The sequence below is a fragment of the Diadema antillarum genome, unplaced genomic scaffold (assembly GCF_040938485.1).
Source record: "Diadema antillarum isolate AM-2024a unplaced genomic scaffold, OU_Dant_1.0 seq00000300_RagTag, whole genome shotgun sequence".
NCBI lineage: Eukaryota > Metazoa > Echinodermata > Echinoidea > Diadematoida > Diadematidae > Diadema > Diadema antillarum.
In genome coordinates this window covers 1,755,122-1,775,339 of record NW_027271323.1, presented here as the reverse complement: position 1 = coordinate 1,775,339, position 20,218 = coordinate 1,755,122, and the positions used below count along the sequence as shown (strand labels likewise).

The window sequence follows — 20,218 nt, the reverse complement described above, 5'->3', positions numbered from 1 at the left end:
GTGTCTTTTTCTAAACAGGTATTAAAACACGACTTGAGTTTATCTTTTGGAACCTAAATAAATAACTAAAGTCTTCACTATTGTAGTGCATAAATGGCGTATATCACATCCTAGCTTGTCTGCGAAAAATATTACATTATTTTCCTTTTTTTCACATAGATCGCAACATTGTCAAATTCCCAAAACTATTAAATAGTTTGGTAGTAGATTCAATTTTATTCAGTATGACTTCATCATAATGATACTGATGACGGTCCTAACTACGAAAAAAGTACAAACAGGCAAAAAAAAAAAATCCTGAACACCTATGCAAGTGAAGAAAGAACAAACAAACACAAGACATTATAATAATAATGTAGGTATGACCGATATGTGTTTCTTTTTTTTAACATAGGATCCAAATATTATCAAAATTAATAGTAATGTAAATAATGAATTTCACTCGATTGGTGGAGAACAGACGTATGTATTCTTAATGAATGACTATCTAAAGTTTATTCCAGATACCTCAATAATATTCTCGAATCACTTAAATGATTTTGTTAATTTTTTTTTTTATTTTGTAACGATGTTGTAATATTGCTGTCAGATTTATATCATTATAATGTCAGGAATAAATTCAAAATGAAGTTTACGTTTTAAAGGTGGCATTAGCAAAATATATAAATCAATAACGTCAATTACAGGTCAATGGATACCAATGTATCTGTCCGGATGGTAAGACAGGAGAGTACTGCAATGAGGATATTGATGAGTGTGAGAGCAACCCTTGTCAAAATGGAGGCACCTGTGTGGACGGTAATGTCATAGGCTACACTTGTCTGTGCTTGAACGGTGAGTAAAAGGCTATATCTGTCATTTTCTTTTGTTAGATATTCGACACCTGCACACGGATTATGTGTAAGTGAATAACAGTTTTCACTGCTGATAACTATACTTCTATGAAAAAAAAAAACTTTTTGTGATGCTACATCTATGTCATAGAATATATTGCAGACAGTGCGTTACAAGAAAGAAACATTGAAATAGTATGCACGAAAGCCGATTAACCGTGTGCACTAAAAGTTACTTTTATTTCAACACATTATACACCATGTCATTACTCTTTCTGTGTCACCAGATTAATTTTGTTATACAGTGTATTGTAATTATTATTGCATGTCCTAGGTTACGGTGGAAGGGACTGTGAAAAAGAAGTGGACGAATGCGCTTCCTTTCCCTGCGCCAACCGCGGAGTCTGTACGGATGGAATCAATAGCTTCGAATGTTCCTGTCTTGAGGGATATCGGTATGAAATGGATCATCCAAATTTTGTTAGTGTTCTTTATTCCCTTTTCATGCTCGATAGTCTGTGGTTCTTATGTGCAATCCCCAGATCAGTTTTGTCTGAAACAGAAAAAAAAAAGATGTTCAACGATTCAGAGAAAGAGAGAGAGAAAAACAAGGAGAAAGAGAAGGTGGAGAGTTGTATTCTGTCAGAGTTGCTAGACGGACGTAAATACAGGAAACTTTCATCATACTCATGCAATGTGATTGGTGATTTAAAACATTAAGGACTGCGCGTCTCGGATCAACAGACAACGAGTCCCAGAGCTTAGGTCTATGGCGTCTTAAAGATTTTGATGCTATGATAAATTTAGGATTTCGAAATGACTGTTTGTTGCATAAGTAGTAAAAAAGTCAAAGATGTAGTTCGAAATACAAACATTTTCAAACAGTGCAAGAGCTGGATATCAGTTTGTTTATACATACGGTTTGTCATGTGTGTATGTAAGTGTTATTCAGAGTCTTTCAGTCATGTAACAACAAAGCTGAATGGAAATCTAATCACGTAACATATGCCTTGCCTTGACCATTCTTCCAGTGGTGTTACATGTGAAGAGAGGATCAGTTCTTGCGAGTCCAACCCATGCAAGAACAACGGCTCCTGTACGGATGGACTGATACAATTTGTGTGTTCATGTCCGAGAGGGTTTACCGGCGAGCGGTGTGAAACAGGTAAATCATACAAGACTACACGTTCTATCATAAGATGTTGCCTGCTATCATGGTTATGGTCCCCACCGCGTTACAGCACACACACACACACACAAAAGAAGAAGATAAAGTATGAAATACGATTGACTGATGTTGCTCATTTTTTTGTGTGCCTTGTGGGCCAAGATCACACACACACACACACAAATCATGGAGTTCTTCATACTTCCCGACTCAGAAATGGTTAAATTTGATATTATACGTTCCATCTATAAAGTCGAAGAGTTCTATTGACATCGTTTTTGTTTTGTTGTCATTTGCAATTGATGTAATTTGAACAGAAATCCTTGGCAACTTCGATTTGACACTGGACCAGAGACTTAAGATGGTCAATCACTCTGTCCAGACGGAGGATGACCATCAAAACTTGACCCTTTCTGTGTGGATGTTGGTGGATGTCCCTGCACCATCAGAGAACCTGCGACTGCTTCGTCTCAGTGCTGGAAACTTTGCCGTAGCTCTCTATAATCCGTGCAGCCTCACTTTGATGATTGGAAGGTATGGACAATTCAAAACTTGAAAGCACGTACCGTAAAATCTAGAATTCATTGCGTAAACCCGCAAATTTACCAACGTATGTTTAAATAATTGTGTTAGTTTCTTGAAACTTCATAGCTTTCACCAGTCTTACTGAGGCAGTCTTCCCGATTTAATTTTTCTTTAAAGAATGATGTTGGTATCTCAAATGAACTACTTTCAACGAAAACGAACTTTTAAATCACCAACAAGCGCGTATATTTCGATTGAAAAAGTGTGAATTTGCAGTGGTGAATATTATATATTATGTATAATATACATATATTATATATATATATATATATATATATACAAAATATATGTTATGTATATCTATATATGTTATGTTATCATATATGTTATATATATATATATATATATATATATATATATATATATATATTATGTTAATGAGCCAGTGTTGGCGGAAGCTCACATGTCAATGTTACGCGTACGCTCACTATATGACCCGGATGCGTGAAAAGGCTATGGAAACCTGACTGTTTTGTTTTCGTTTCGTTCTGTATGTACGATAAGTGTGTACTGTGTAGCTTGTTGATAGATGTTAACAAGCGATATCATCAGATACCATTTTGTGAAGACATAGCAGCTGGGAATAGTGACGTATGGGCAAAGTGATACGGGCTTCATCGGGATCGAGGAGAGGAGATGTAAAACAGAGACACTATGTTGCTCACTGCTTGGAAAGCACATACAACAGTTTTTCAAACTAGGATAACAAGCAAGTGGATGAGTAGAAAACACAAACATCAACAAATTAGACAAGACCAAAAAGTCTACGTATTTTGTATGAGCTGTGTTTGTTCCGTACAAATGACTCTTGAGCAGCCATCATAATGATTGGTGTTCTTTTTGTTTTTCTTTCAGAGAGCCATACAATAGCAACCAGTCAAGTTTATGTGACAACCGTTGGCATCATGTCTTCCTATGGTTTGACATACACGGTCAATGGGAATGGCGCGTTGATGGCTCTGAGCTGTTGGCCAATCACAGTGCAGCCAATGAGAGTAGTATGGGAGAAAACATTGATGTTACGATCGGATCGAGTCTTCTCAACAGTGGTGAGTTTGAGGAATAACTCAGGTCCGTATGTGACCCTGATTCATAATAGGGGTACGAAAACCTTGATCTCTAGAAAGTGTACAATCAAAATGCGAATGCGGAATGTAAGTTATGATAATTATGTTTTAAATGAACGTGAATATATATAATAATCTATCATGTACTATCAATCAGCTTAAGGAAAAGAAATGAGTGGCCTGAATGCAAGCATGATGACAGTATCAATAATTATTCCCTCCTCTGTGTGTACCGTTTATCACTACAGTAGAGTGTTTTTGCTTATAACCTATACTAGTTGTGAATGTTAAGGAAACTTTGAATGTCTGAAGGAAAGAGGCAATTTGTCGGAGAAACTAAAAAAGATTGTATAACTAATGCAAATCGCCTTGGGACATTATATGTTATCCTATTCTTTCTCCATGAAATACCATAAAATGGAAAAGAAAGAACAAAAGAAACACCAAAACATAATTGTGTTATGTTAACCCGTTCTGGACTGAATTCTGAAATATTTCCATTATGTTCTCATAGACTTGATACGCAGGCCACCAGGTTCCCACACGGCACGGGCTAACTGTGCCATATCACACACAATGTGTCTTTAACATGCAAAGTCCCCTTATGATTCTGTGCAAAACAATGATATACTCTTAGGCGTTTATCTCATTTCTCAAGTTATGAAGATGACTATTGACATTTTACTTATATTCCTTATTTTCTGGTAGAAAGAACCTAGATAAAAGAAAAATATGCGTGAACTATCAACACTATACTAACATGATTATGTATGTCATCAAATGAAACCATGAGATATTTGATTACTTTGCCTTTCTGATGTAATTACATGTAACTCACGTAACGCGTGATAATCATAACATTGTTCTAATCCTAAAAATAGGCAAATTCCAGGTTAACGCCTTCAACCTCTGGAGTGGTTTAGTAGGGGACGATTTGACACCTGTGCTTCAGACCAAGTGTAATTCAAGTGCTTCAGGAAACGTCATCACATGGACAGACTTTACTGGGAACGAAGCATTTACTCTTGCGGCAAAGTTTCCTTCACAGTGCGATGGTGAGATTATTTTACATAATCCATGTGTAAATGCTAAATACACCGAATAGTCCACTGATGTACCGTAGGGATATAAAAAAGACATGTGTCATTGGCTTATAATCAGCCCTTCAAACCTGTTCCTTTTGATACAGAGAAAAGGAGACCGGTAGGCAACAGTTGGTGAGTCCATCAGTGTCCAAAGCGTTTTGAAGATTGAAAGACCTGTAGAAAATGGTAGAGAATAAATGGGATTTGTTCCTTTTCATCGGCTGCTCTCAATTTGAATTGTGTGGTATATTTACATATTGCACCTTTTATATAGATAAGAACACGCCCTTGATGATTATGCCCTATGGCCTTATCGATAATAAACTTGGAATAACTGTCTATATACTAAAAATGTAATCTACATGGCACGTGCAATTGTTTGACCTGACATGCCTGTATTCCCTTGTTTTCCAGATACCAATGAATGTTTGCTAGCCAAGCCATCACCACCTTGTCAGAATGGAGGTACCTGTGTGGACCAACTGAAATCCTACATGTGCCTATGTCCAGAGTACCTGACAGGAAAGATCTGTGATGAAGAGGTCGACCTTTGCACCAATACCACCTGCCAGAACGGAGGGAGCTGCACCACGCTGAATAGGACCACCTCATGTGAATGCTCAAACGTATTCAAGGGACCATTCTGTGAAGTCGCTATTAGTAAGTTAGACGCGAGTTGCAGATTGGTCAAACTAAGTTCGATATATTGTGTAATGTAAAAAAAAAAATAAATAAATAAATAAGTGATGAGCGCCATTTGTGTACATGCCGTCAGTAGTAAAGTTAGATGGGAGTTGCAAAATTGATTAAAATGACTACAGGGCACACACACACAAATGTTGAACATCAGAACTGATTAATCGCTGATATGACACAACGGAAACCTTTTTTCTGCCAACCACACGTTCGCACATAATTATATTGCATGCTCACAAATATCGGTCACATTTGGTTGTGATTCAAAGCATGTTATTTACCTCCAATAGTGAAGAGAGTGTGTTCTGTCTTGGCGCAGTGCCAATGTATCACAATGTGTTCTTTTACTTACGATGCATTTCTGCACCTAGAGCTGTAAAGACTTTAATACAGTGTATACTGAATAATAGATATAAATTCTAGCTATTTGACTGAACATGGTTCGAATGATTAGATATCCATTGAAGAGTTTAGCAAGTTAGAAAAGCATGTTCATGCCTCTCTCTGCTGGTGATACATTCGCTTCTTTCCTTTGCATCAAAATAGTTTGATTTGTCCGTTAAATTTCAGTCCATGGAAACTGGAGTGAGTGGACAGAGTGGAGTCCCTGCTCAGAGTCCTGTGGTGGAGGGATTTGGAATCGGACTCGGGAGTGCACTAACCCTCCCCCAAATGAACATGGAATGCCCTGCAAGGGTCATGACTTTGAGGAAGAAGCTTGTAACACCCAGAAATGTCCAGGTAATGCATCCAATACGACACAAATACCACAACCTGTTACAAGTGATGTCCGCCGTGATCTTACAGAATGATTTACAGGAGGAATGATGACATTGGATATCTCTTTAATACTTTTTTTTCTGATAAAACTAGCTGGCACAGTACTACTGCGGGTATCATTTCTCCTGTCCTCTTATAATACCCTTCGTGCAAGGTCAGTAGGTGCCACATGAGAAGATTATAGTAGGCATAGCATCTTAGTGTAGCATACATGATAACATGACTTCACAAAGGCAGCGGTTATCCTTCCTTTTGTCATCTCACTAAAACATACCAAATCTTCTCCCTATAATGTTAACACTGACCAATGTCCTTGCAGATCCATAGTATTTTGTTCCGTAACCCTGTGCGTCCCACATTTATTACCTAGCTGTCAATAGATTTGTGTGTGTAATTAGTATTTCGTCATCTTTCACTCATTGGAACAGAAAGGGACACTATTGGTTAAAAAACATAGATTTCCAGACCAGTTGAAAGTTAGTCACCACCTATACCTTTCATCTCTTCCTGCAGCCTGTCTCACCCTCAAGGCCCCGGAGAATGGAACCTTGGAGTGCGAGACGGACGGAGAAGCGTACAATTGCACCGCCAGCTGTCCCGATGGCATGGACTTTGTCGGAGAGGTACACTCCTTCTACGTCTGCAGCCCATCCACCAACTATGTGTGGAGCCATCAGCTTGATTTAAACATCAAAGCCAAGCTACCAAGCTGCCAGGGTAGGTTGATGCATGGACCTATAGGTCCATGGTTGATGTAAGGTTCACAAAGAGAATGCGGGCATCTGTCTCAAAAAATAACCAGACATCACCGCTACACCACTAGCTTTGCTGGTCTCCCAAAAGTCTATTCATAATGGCTGCTGCTTTTGATCATACCAGATTCCCTTCTGCAATCAAATCAATTCACCCTGTCCCTAGGTAAGCGCTTCAAAACAATCACTTAGTCGTTCACAGATCCCACATAACCAACGTGTTCAGAGAGGAGGGTAAAATGCATAATGGGTTGCATTTACCAAGTAGCTAAACATGCTTCTTGCAAGCTTAGTCATTATCCAAACTGCATGAACTACACATTTCCTGGTGACTTTAATAGGGAAATGTCCCTTCACTTTAGGCCTACACAGTTAATTTAAGTCTCAATCCAGTTAGCAAAGGTCCTCACATTGTTTCATTTCTAAAAATGAATACATTGGCCCTCAATTTTGTCTAGAGATCAGGGGTTGGAATGACAGCTTACTTGAAATAGGCAGTGGGGGGGGGGGGTCTCAAAGGCAGGAGAGTCCTGCGAAAAACCCGCTTTTTGGAGTTTCGACAACTGTGACAGTCCTGAGATAGAAATTAGTATGCTTTCAGATGGCGGGAAGGGGCGTATACATGTACATAGGCTAACCATACCCTAAATATACCGTGTGTGTCGGAGGGGGGGGGGGGGGGTAGCAATACACTTTTTAGCAAAAAGTGAAATATTATAATGCCAAGTCCAGTAGACATGCACTGTCAAAAGGAACTACCACAGAAAGGGTTAATGGGTTCCTCTTGTCTTCCACCTGCTGCAGAGATCAGTAAACCCAACGAAGTGACGGCCAACATCAGTTTGCCCTACCCCAGTGCCCAGTGCTCCTCGGAGCAGGATGAGAACACACTGAAGGTGCAGCTCACCAGTGCCTTCAGCAACAGCATAGGGAACTTTGGTTGCTCTAGCAACAACCATTGCTCCATTTCTAACATAGACGTAAGTAGTGAGGTGTTGTGAGTCTTTTTCTTTTTTTGATGATAAGAAAATTAAGATGTACTGCATTGATCGCAAACAAAGGAAAAAAGGAAGATGGTCACATAGAGTCTTGGAAGATGGTCACAGAGTCTTCTAGTTTTCTCTACTGGAATGGTCTGAGCTTAAATAAAGAGATTACCAATCACTTCCTTTCATTAAAAAAAAATAAAGGTAAGCAGAATTGTCATCAAAATGGCATTGTAAAAAAAAAGCTTTCATTGAAGTTAATTTGGAGAATATCACCTTATGTGTCATAAGGACTTTAATGTTTTTTCTGTTGTTTGTTCCAAGTTTGTTCAATATCAGTGCAGTTTCAAAATGTGTTTCTGAGGACACGACACATAGGCCACATAAACACATACAGTCATTCATCTGAATTCTGGAGAGCTTCAGAATCTCTACACCTCAAATGCAAAGAGAAAACATGTTCTACAAAATAGGATCCTTTGTTCATTAATCCAGGTCGAGAACTGCGTTTCTCGTCGACGAAGAGCAACTGATGACGAGCCCGTCACGCTAGCAGTGGAGGCAACATTCAATTACACCAATACTGAAGGTAAAAAAAGCTGATATTATCTTTTTCATTCATCTCACTTTAACCCATTCTTGAATTGTGTTTAGGTACTGCAGTTAAAAGCTAGACATGTATAGAAATTAATGTGTATGAAGACAATTTGTTAATGACGTTTTTTTCTGAAAATTCGCTACTTTTTTAAGTGTTATTGTCGAGTTTCTAGAAAGGCAAAGTAGGTTCTGGGAAAAGGGAGTTGTTGAATGTAATGTAATGTAATTCAAGTTAATTTCATTTTATTTCATTTCATTTAATTGAAAAGGTGTTTTATTAATCAATATCCATTGCAGCCCGGAGTCTGAATTACAGACATTGTTTAATGTTGTGCTATATCGTGGGACATTGCATTTATTCCAGCCCTTGCACAAGTATTTAGATATTGATTACACCATTTACACTACATCCGCATTCTATTATGTGGTTCATTCATTAAGTCCCAATTAGTGAGATGGACTTTTTGGTTTGTAAGTTCTTAAGTTCCAGAGAATACGATCTTACATCTTTTATCTTTGTGTGAACAATGTTGAAAGGAATTTCAATATTCCTTGTAATGACCTTCAATCTCTCTGTTGTCACGGCTCCAGAGAGTGACCAGCCATCAGTGGATGAGATGAGTGAAACCCTGAACACACTCATGTCAAACGGCTCCTTATCTCTGGAGATGAACGGCGAGACAATAGATCCTGATGCCGGGGGTGTGGTCTCGACAGTCACCATCATCTGTCCTGCAGGGCAGGGGTACACGGCCAGGGGAAACTGTGGTATGACGGCGGGGTTTTTCTTCCTCTAAAGTGTGCTCAAAGAGTTTTAAGTTCAAGTGTTGTTTCTGTGTCCACCTTTGCAAGAGCAAAATAAAAACCAAATTGGCCTTCTTGATTTGGAAGCAGTAGCGTGAAAGTACTATTTATGATGTTGTGAACGAAGCACTTTAGCACAGACCCTTGGTTGAATTTTTGTCAAAATTTGAACATCATTAGTTTGGAATGTGTTTGGATAGAGTGTTTTATTCAGTATATCTCCAGTATGTCTGTTTTATGGGTAGTGCTTACGGCTGTGGCCACAGCGCAGAGAATCTTTAGTGAAGGTATACCCATCATAAGCTTATTATGAATACACTATTAGTATCAATGTTTTATCTTTTTTAATCATCAGCATTGTAGGTAGTAGTACTAGCATTAATGTTAGTAAGATCAATAGTATCATCATTATGTTATTGTGATTATTGTCATTGTTACTCTTGCAAATTCAACAATTCTAAATGTCATAACTACAACTATAGTACTACTACTTCTACTACTACTACTACTACTACTGCAAGTAACACCATTTAAAATAACAAAATTTAATCAAGATTATCATTATCGTCAACACTATTACCATCGTTACTGCTGTGTCATTATCATCATTATTATCATTATTTTAGGTGTTAAAAATATTATCTTCAAAATTGCAGATTTATCGTTATTTCAACCGACTAGTATCGAATATGATAGTTTTGATGAGGAGGGAAACACTGTTAATGGATGATGATTATTTTCTAGAAGCTGTACCAGAGCATGTGGTAGTATCAGTACTATCAAGAGTAGACATGGAGAATGGGAAAGGATTATGTTTTCTTTTTACACACAGTTATCTGCCCTGCTGGCACGTACTATACTGTGGTGGGAGATTTGTCCTCCTGCGAGTCCTGCCCGCGTAATACTTACCAAGACCAGGAGGGGCAAGCGGAGTGTAAGGAATGCCCCCATGGTCTCATCACAGCAAGTCTTGAGGCCGTCAGTATCACAGAGTGCATCGGTGAGCCTCATAACTCTACCATTCCATGTACACTAAACTATTGCTCATTTTGGTATTTTGGTCCATTGGTCCATATTGGTCCATTTTTTTTTTCGTTCATGTGGTAAAAGGTTTTTTTTTAAGGTTTTTTTTTTTTAGGTTTTTTTTTTTAATGAGATTCTCTACATGGACGGATTGAGTGCAGAAAATGTAACTCGGATGGTAATGGGTGACTTTTTCGTCCTCTTTGTGAAGAAGATGAGCGGCTCCAATAAAATAATATTCTTAGGACTCGTGTGATTTGTCCTTCGAATGGAGGGGCCAGTCATTTAATATGCTTTGTTTAAACTTAAGCAAGAATATCCATGAAATGAAAGAAATTTGCCATACAAGCAGTAATCGACAGCGTATCGAACCAATATGCCTTACAGAGTTAGTCAAGTTTCCTTGGAATATCAAGCGTGTAGTATAGTGTCAAATGAAAGACACGGATTATGATTTAGAGCAGTACCAGGAGTAATTTGTCATAACTATCTGGCTTCTTTCAATAACAAATGCTATGAAGGCCCTTTAGTGCATGAGAGGTGAATTGTCATGTTTAATATCAAGTCCAAGTTGTTGTTTTTTTTTGTTACAACAAAATATGTATCACAGCAATGGAAATAAAAGGAAACGTTAATGTCAACGTATGTGATCAAAAATGAATCGGGGTATATTATACTATACTGACGTTGAGGATTAAAGAAGATTGATATTTGAGTGAAAAATGATTTTGGGCATGGGCATGGATGTACCCAGTAAAAAGTGAAGCTTTTAGATTGTGGGTCCCAACAGGTACAACATACAAAAAAAAAAAAAACACTTCTGTACTTCGTATTGATTCTTAATGTGTTATCTTCTCGCTGCCATCATTGTAATACAGTTCCCTGTCCCGTGGGTTACTACCAAGATGTGTGGGTTGACATTGACAACCCGGAGCCAGTCTGCGTTGAATGTCCACTGAACGCCTACCAGGATCGAAGTGGACAGCAGAGCTGTATCCCATGTCCAGCTGGCTACGTGACTCTGACCGAGGCCTCCTCCAATATCAGCGACTGTGTGGGTAGGTGAACAAGTCCGCGTTTTTGCATGGGGATCTCCTCTTCTTCTGTCACTGTGCCAGTTAATCTCGTTTAGTTTTCTTCTTCTGTTTTTATACTGTTATTGTTTTGTTTGCTTGTTTTGAAACTCACTTGAATTTATCATAAAGGAGCACTACATGACATGTCAACTTTACTGTTATTGTAGAAAAAATCGTGGTATCTGAATATAGCAATTGAAGTTAGGGCAAAAGTCGTATTTACGTTATCGTTGATATTTCTTCCAATTGGGCTTGTCAGTATGACAGAGTGTAATATTGTGAAATTGTTTTCATATGTTATACTCTACCAGTCATCTGTGAGGCAGGATTCTACGTGGACGTGTCCAATACCTCCAACCCCCGCTGCCTGCCATGCCCAGTCAATTCATACCTCGACCAGAGTGGACACCAAGAGGAAGAGTGCATCCCGTGTCCGGATGACCTGGTTACCAAGGGCAACGGCTCTGCAAATATTACGGATTGCATTGGTAAATTGGGTCTTTAGCCTTCATTTCCAGAATCCCTGTTCTAGTAATCAACAATGATACCCTTATCGTGCAACAATATACCGCAGGGAGTATAGATCGTACTATCATTAAACATCGTTCAATTATACTACCACCCTGATTCAGGATGTGTAAATATATCAATAGAGTACATTAATACATTTTCGTTTACGAGTACAAAAAAATATTCGCGCCTATCTTAAACTACTTGCGAATCCCTTTTCAACTACAGGTTAGAGTGATACTGAAGGAGAAGTTGTCCAACTTGACATTTGATTGGAAATGAATAATTAACTCACATACGAACAACTGAGAAAGGAAACAAATAATAGGCATCTTACAGGCAGATAATCCTTGGACCCAAATGGGTGTGGAATCAAGATCGAGAAAGGTTATCATACCAGTGAATTATAGATGTACAATTATTTCCTCAGCAGCCCCTCACCTCTTTTACTGAGATAATAACAGAGCATCCCTTGCCTTGCCAGAATTCAAGGTTTGGGATACAGGAATGACCTCCAGCAATTTTTGTTTTGGTCCTGGTGTAAAATCATTGTTGAGTTTGTTTAAGAAATGTCTCACTTTAATTATATTTACTTGTTTGTTAGGAATGAAGTAAATGAAATGGAATGAATGAAATATGGTCTGAAGCTGCGTCAGGAACAAAATTTATTAACGTGTTTGCAAAGAATGTATCCACCGTCTTATTGTGTCATTGTATGCAGTAACAAGTACCCTTTGATATAAGCCTTTTTTAATAAGCACCCTGCATTTCTAAATGTGATTCTGCTGTACAGTGACCATGACGTGTGTTGTTCATGTAGATACATTTTAACTCCACCCATGGTACTATATTTTGATTTTTTTTTTTTTATGTTACAGTTGCTTGTGGCAGTGGAAGTTACTTTGAAGTCCAAACCTCGATGTGCCTCCCCTGTCCTCCCGACACGTACCAAAACCTTCACCATCATCTGGAGGAGGCGTGCATGCCTTGTCCCACTGGGATGTTTACCACTGGCAACGCCTCAACCAATCATCACGAATGCATGTGTGAGTGGCAAAAGGAGTAGTAGTGATCAATAATATTCCCACTTATTACTACATCGTGTGGCGAATATTGTTTGTATGTTGTTGTTTTTTTACCGGAGGGAGTCAGATTTTCTTAAAGGTTTTGATTTATATCACAGTTCCCTTTGTCCACTTCGAGATTTAATTTACATAACACAGATGAACGACTAACCTTATCGATTATTCCCCCATTCATACTCTTTCTTAAGTATACATGGTTATTATGTAAGCTTCAAGGGATAATAAACAGACAAAAAAATCTCCATTACCAGTAAATAGCCAGTGAGGTGTTGTGAGACTCCTTTACAGTAGAATGAATTACCATATTCACGTGTTTAGAAGATCTAGTGAAAGACCAAGAATCGTCTCATCATTTTCTACTTTGACTTTATCTAATCAGATAAAATCTAGAACTTATGTTCTTATAACTGTCACACTCTACTTCTTTTCTCAATTTTGCTTGTATCTTTCAATTTCAATCTCAGACTTGTACTTTTTTTCCAGAGATGAAAACAAAAAGTCCACTTACAAGAAGCCAGGGTTTCACATTGTTATGGAAAGTAATGGAAATCGCGGTATCTAATACAGAAACTTTTTTTTAAATCTTGATTAGATCCGGAGGACTCTACAGTCCCTCCAGTTCCAGAGGGAAAGCTGTATACCATCATCATTGTCGGCACCTGTGTGGCTGGTGTTGTCCTCCTCGTTGTCATCATTGGTGTCGGCGTGGTCGTGAAGAAAACGAGCAGGTTGGTGATTCGTCTTAATTGCAGTTTTAACCTCGACCAATGGTTAACGTAACACCTATTCAAGAAGATCGCGTATCCATACTATGATCCCGACACGCCTGAAGTCGTTATTTCTACTTCTGCTTATGAATTCCCGCTACCATTTCATTTCATTCATTTTCTTTTACCACGGATAAGATATATTGCTGCATTATGCTACCAATAGAGTTTTGAAAGAGCACAGCAGATTCTGGTTGGTTTGGTTCTGAAACCTCGAAAGGTAGTTGTTTGAAGCAATGACTTCACCTCCATGCCCCCCATCATTTCTTGCCTTGCTTGAGTCAGGGAGGTGAATGGAGCGTGTTATGACGCCTATATCATTATATATCAGTTTTATCTGACATTCTGTCATGTCATCGCGCAGTCTCCACAGCATTTTAGATACGTGAGCGTTCTGAGACGCGAGACAGCTGTTTCCATTGTTCAGCCCGGGAGGCTAAGTCGTCTTGTCTTACACTGCATAAAGTCCGCTGTTAAATAGTGTCATTTCCAAATATTAAACTGTTTTTTGAAGAGTTTCTTAGTAACTGCACTTTTTGTTGATTTTTAATTTAATCAAGACGATCAAGAATTTTACATTAGAATACTAGATTTTTGAAAAAAATGTGAAAATAAATTTACACCACAGTAACACCAGCTGGTGTGGTCACTTATTGAAGCTGGACGGGTGTTAAACCATTGATATTAACACCAACAAATATCAAATCAACACCATGTGGTGTCATTTTTGAATTAACACCAGTACAGTGTCAAAATAACACCAGGTACAGTGTCAATTTAACACCACTAAGTGTCAGGTGAACACTCTTCAACACCATCACAGTGCATTTTCTACACCTGTGGGTGTGGTCCTCTGTTAGCGTTCGCGTCGCCGATCTAAAGCTCACCATTATCAAAAATAATAATAATAACTGACAGTGCATATGTAGCGCATAACGCAAAGTGATAATGTCCCTATGCGCTCAAAAAATGAAAAGATTATACAAAAACATGCAATTCCAATTACAGTGATGGTACCGAGCTTCATATTTACTTTGTCACTGTAAACAAATGCGTTTTCAAAGCAGACTTGAATCTATTTATATCAGTGATTTGCTTAATTTCTGAGGTAAATTATTCCATAAGGTAGGGGCATTAAAAGCAAATGTTCGTTCTCCGTAAAATGTGGTTCTTCTGTTTGGAATAACAAATAAATCTGTACTTTTTGAACGAAGGTTCCTCTCTGGTGTGTAGATTTGAAGAAGCTCCCTTAAATAATGTGGAGCAAACATATAAAAACATTCAAATGCTAATAACAGTATCTTAAACTGAATCCGACTTTCGACTGGAAGCTTGTGTAAGCTTCTTAAAACTGGTGAAATTTGTTCATGTTTCTTGATTTTGAATACTACTCGTGCAGCAGAGTATTGGATTGATTGTAATCTCTTTATCTGTAAAAAGGAGAACATAGAATTTCATTTTCTGACACGTGTCCCCCTTCCACTCTCTCTCTATCTCTCTTTCTCTCTCTCTCTCTCTCTCTCTCTCTCTCTCTCTCTCTCATTATACCTCTTTGTTGCAGCCTAAATAAACCCTATTTCTTGAGGTCAGCGACTGTAACACCAAGCCCAGAGCCATCTGAAATTAGTGAAGGGAGCCTGAATGAGGAAGGCCACATTATGATGAGTCTGAGTAGCTTCAATGGAATGGATAAAGACCATGGAAAGGACAAAGAAGAGGATTTCCCATCCCTCCAAGGCCCTCGGCCGTATACCAGGACACCGGTCGAACCTTTCCAAAGTGACGCATAATGACGGAGGAAGTCCCACTTCCATCTCAACTTCGCTCAAAAGTTTTATGATCATAATTATTGGAAGAATGATTAATGTTTCTTTGATACGCTAGTTCTCATATCCATTTTGTGAACTCAGTGCAAAGGATGTTTGTTGCAAAATTCCATTTAAGTGATTAAATAGGATTATCAAATCTTTGTCTTTCTCATACTTAAAATCATCAGCAGATGGATATTGTTCAAGCTGATATGCAGTTCCAGTCCCCAAATAAGGACAATTGAATTTTTTAAATCCTAACCTCGGTTTCGGATGATGATAATGATTATAATGATAAAAACGATAATGATTATAGTAATAATAATAACAATGATGATAATAGTATTTACAATAATAATAACAATAATAATAATAATAACAATAATAATAAGAATGATAACAAGAAGAAGAAAAACAAGAAGAACAAGAACAAAAAGTAAAAATACAATATTTATTTACAACCATGATAAGTAATAACCTAAAAAAAAGTTTGGGTATCCGTTGGACGCATACTTCACAAAATCTATTTTGAGATGATTATGACGGGCCAGGCTATGGTCATAATAATACCGTTCAGTTATGTATCTGCACCTGCAATTCAAAATAGAAAAGAGTTAGGAGGGGAAACAATTGACTGAGCTGAGTATAGGTATATGAAACTTACCTAGTTCTGCTGGGCATCACGTTTTAGGAATGATTCCTTCCGAAATCATGACGTCACTGATCACTTCTCACATTTGAATTCGCTCTGCTTCCATTATGGGTAGATAATGTCTACAGCGATAAATCACTGTTAAAACAAATTGTGGTATTGATGATAATCTATGCATTATGTCGATGTGAAGCAGTGTATGCTTTTCCATTTAATTTTGTGACTGTTTGCTTCGTTGTTTTACTGTGTATGTTGTTTTGTTTCGTTTTGTGTGTTTTGTGCTTGTTTTTATTTGGTTGTCGGTTTAGGAGCGAAGTAGTGCATAAATCTAGGTGGATTAGCTGATATACCAACGCTTGAGAAAGAACCAATCAAAGTGAAATCAGTTGGTAGAAGGTTTGTGGTACCTGATTACTTGATACTAGTGGCGATTTTCCAATTCCTATGCACCGAAAACATTGCGAGAGCGGCCAATGAAAGATAGAAACAATAATTGTTTTATTCATGCATTTGTCAGTATTCTGAGATATCACGTTTAACACCTTGTTTTCATTGCCCAGGAAAGAAGGTTAACTTCCGTCCAGATATCAAGATATTTTTGCCAATGAAAGTATGTTCGTGTTTTGAACGAAGAATTTCCTTGATTGTCCGAAGCCCGAAGAATAACAATGGCTTCACCTTTTCCGTCCAGTGATTGTGACTGCATAGTACATACATTGTATTCACTTTGCCCATATTTTGAAAAGAGATAATCATACCTTGACAATCAGAGACTGTTACGTCAGAAGAACATTTAATATTCTGCTCGTATTTGCCCGTTTCTGCATCATTGTACATTTTGTATTCATGTTTTGTTTATAACCTAGTACTTGCGGAAATTACGCCTTTGACATACAAATAATTCATGAAAGGTTGTTTCAGGAAGTAAAAAAAAAAAGATTTAAGTAGTCAAACTAAAATCAGTGCGAGTTAATTTTTGCGATATACTAGTAGTGCATTATGTACCTGTGATTGAATATCCCAAATTTAATTCCTGGAGAAATTAGGCATTTCTTCTTTGTGTCTCTTCTTGGGACTGGTGAAAATATTTATGTCAGTGATAAACACATAATTATTGAGCTTTCGAATCCGGCAATGAGAAGCAATGATGTTAGATCAAATATTTTTATAACTTTGTCCGTGCTTCACTCTACACTATAATTTTTCATGATGAAGAGTGAACTATTTTGTATTGACATTTTAATTTCTTTCTTTGTCATGCGGTGTTATGTCGGAATCTTCATTCCTTTTGGGAGTAGAGTGGCATTAGTATAATTTCCGTCCACTCGCTATGAGAAACTTTCATTGTAAACTTGTAAAAGGGCAATTAAACTGACTCGTTACTCCATGCCATCTGTTCATTTACATCAATCTTAGCTTTATCATTTAAGAAGCTCCCTGTCCGACAATGTACCGTAGACATTGGCCAAGAAATTCACTGTTCAGTTTAGTATCATCGTATGTCAGCATTCAAGTTTCTGTATTATGTACATGTAACGGAATTTATCCAAATGTTGGCTTGATTACTTGAACAATTAATGTACAGATATTATATCCAATGCACACTCAAGAAAACGTATTTAAAGTAGACTTATGTAACAAATTGATTTTTTATACAACAAAGGAGAGATCCAAAGTGAATATTTGAGAAAATAATCAAAAATGCTTGGGCTATCTCTATAAGCAACGCTTGACTATGAAGATTGCCCCAGTTAATGCTGCAAAATGAAATAAAGTATAATCATGTTTCTGTATCTTGCCACTCACTGAGTCGTGCCGTAAAGTTAGGAGTGCGTTGTGCTATGATATCAACATTGATATGTTCAAAGTTATAAGATCTGTAGCTACAATTGTGTATTAGTTCTTGTTTTGTAGTGCATTGTTTTGTGTTTCGTCAAAGTGCTAAGTTTAAAAATAGAGTAGTTTTATGGTTTGAAAATCATTTTCTTTTCTTTTTCAGTAGAGATAGTCATACATTTCTTTTTTTCACGTTATAGTACTGTTACTTTAGAACTTTCTCGTAAGATTGCCATAACATTGTAAATTGTTTGTAAAAATTGCTTCATCCTGTCTGATCTTCCATGTTCGATACAGTTTATTAATGATTAGAGGCAAAACTACGTTGTAACATATAAGGTTACATCGCGGCAGATTCTTTACATGAAGTTCCATTCTCATCTCATATACCAAGTGCATCAATGCTTTCTGAGACAACTGAATTTACAGGCATAGAATCATTTTATTTTATTATTTTTTTTCAATTTGATGAATCTTGCTCCGAGTTGTTTTTGTTGCAACACTGACTGACAAATTCCCCTTCAGTGACGTAAATACACACCGATGTATTCGTTGATTTTGGTCATAGTTATGATAAAAAAATAATGATGGGCGTACATGATTACTGTGGTGGCCTCTACTGGAAAAACTCACAGGGTCTCACAGTGCGTCCATAGAGTGTTCACGGTATGCTCACATAGCTGTCTATCTGAAAACGCTCAAATTTGACAGTGTGAAGATGAATTTACATTGTGGTGTGGTTTTCACACAGTGTGGTCACATAGTAGTGCTTTGTTTCACACTGTGAATTGATGAATCACATTTTGTTCACACTGTCAAAACACTCGGATTTAGCAGTGTGAAGAGATTTCACACTGTGTTCAGAGTGTGTTCACACTGTGACTCTCACACTGTGTGGCACTGTGTTCTTGCCAGCAGGGAGGATTCGAACGCATGACCTCATTGTTGCTTGACAGGCATCATACCCACTACACTATCGAGCTCGTTTCGAATTCAACCGAGTATTCACTGTACCCATGATTTTCATCATTGTTATTACTCAAAACACAGATCAATCAGTGTGTATTTACGTCATTGAAGGGTAGTTAAATTGTGTTAGGCATTGCAATCGAATTACTTTATTGAAGCAAAAAATAATACATGTATATCACATACATGAAGTTATTGAAATATGAATTTCATATGTATGCTATGCCGATCATTGACATTACTTATAAACTTGTCTTCTTACTTGCACTTTAAGTAATTGATTAATGATATCTCTGGATTTTTTTTTCTACATTTGCGAGATTGTGCCTGAATCTCTGTTCAAATAATTATGAAATGTATGTGCGTGCGTGTGTGTAGTTGCGTGCCACACCATGTGTGCAATCAACGTGTTCGATCTTGAGTGTCGATGATGATGATTATGATGATGGTGGTGGTGGTGATGATGATGATGATATGTGTGTGAATGAGAGAGAGGAAGTAAGTGCCTGTATATATAAAACATAGACTTTAATGTAGCTGCGAACTTTGCCTACATCTATCAAAATCCATTCACATGAGGGGAGAGAGAGGGGATCGCACGCAGAGCCATGATGATGCACACACGCACACGACCATGCAGAGGCGAGCGCCTGCGTACACAACGAGAAAGAAAGGACGTAATATCACATTTACAGTGATTGATTGATTGATTGATTGATTGATTGATTGATTGATTGATTGATTGATTGATTGATTGATTGATTGATTGAGTGATTGATTGATTGATTGAAAAATGACATACACTCCAGTTATAAACGCTACAACCATGATTGCAATAAGCCAAATCAATGAATTCCATGAATATACATCTACGCTTCCAAAAAAAAGAGGAAAAAACTGTGATCGCATGGTAATAATATCAGTCGAGTTCAGCCAATACACCCATTTTTGCTTTACATCGTGTTAAAATTCGAAAATTTTAGCCTTTTCTATCTTGACAGCAGAAAACGCGATTATCTCGGGTTAAAATGGATAAATATCGCGTTTTGCAATGAAACCTTGAGTATAATGATATTGTATATATAATTATATATATTGTGTTGTGACAGTATTGACTGTGTCTGTTCAATTGAATGTCT

The 20,218-nt window shown here is 37.6% G+C and overlaps 1 protein-coding gene across 1 annotated transcript in view; it reads left to right on the top strand.

Moving 5' to 3' along the window:
* Nucleotides 1-15,604, top strand: part of LOC139730281 (uncharacterized) — a 62,104-nt gene extending 46,500 nt beyond the window's left edge. The window contains exons 38-55 of the mRNA XM_071641160.1: nt 687-834; nt 1,168-1,288; nt 1,865-1,998; nt 2,319-2,535; nt 3,442-3,635; nt 4,535-4,708; nt 5,153-5,398; nt 6,005-6,175; nt 6,728-6,931; nt 7,771-7,946; nt 8,448-8,541; nt 9,141-9,317; nt 10,186-10,353; nt 11,255-11,434; nt 11,764-11,940; nt 12,841-13,008; nt 13,640-13,775; nt 15,376-15,604. Of these exons, the coding sequence (XP_071497261.1) occupies nt 687-834; nt 1,168-1,288; nt 1,865-1,998; nt 2,319-2,535; nt 3,442-3,635; nt 4,535-4,708; nt 5,153-5,398; nt 6,005-6,175; nt 6,728-6,931; nt 7,771-7,946; nt 8,448-8,541; nt 9,141-9,317; nt 10,186-10,353; nt 11,255-11,434; nt 11,764-11,940; nt 12,841-13,008; nt 13,640-13,775; nt 15,376-15,604 (3,114 nt within the window). The remainder of the gene's footprint in view (nt 1-686; nt 835-1,167; nt 1,289-1,864; nt 1,999-2,318; nt 2,536-3,441; nt 3,636-4,534; nt 4,709-5,152; nt 5,399-6,004; nt 6,176-6,727; nt 6,932-7,770; nt 7,947-8,447; nt 8,542-9,140; nt 9,318-10,185; nt 10,354-11,254; nt 11,435-11,763; nt 11,941-12,840; nt 13,009-13,639; nt 13,776-15,375) is intronic.
* Nucleotides 15,605-20,218: the final 4,614 nt, after the last annotated feature.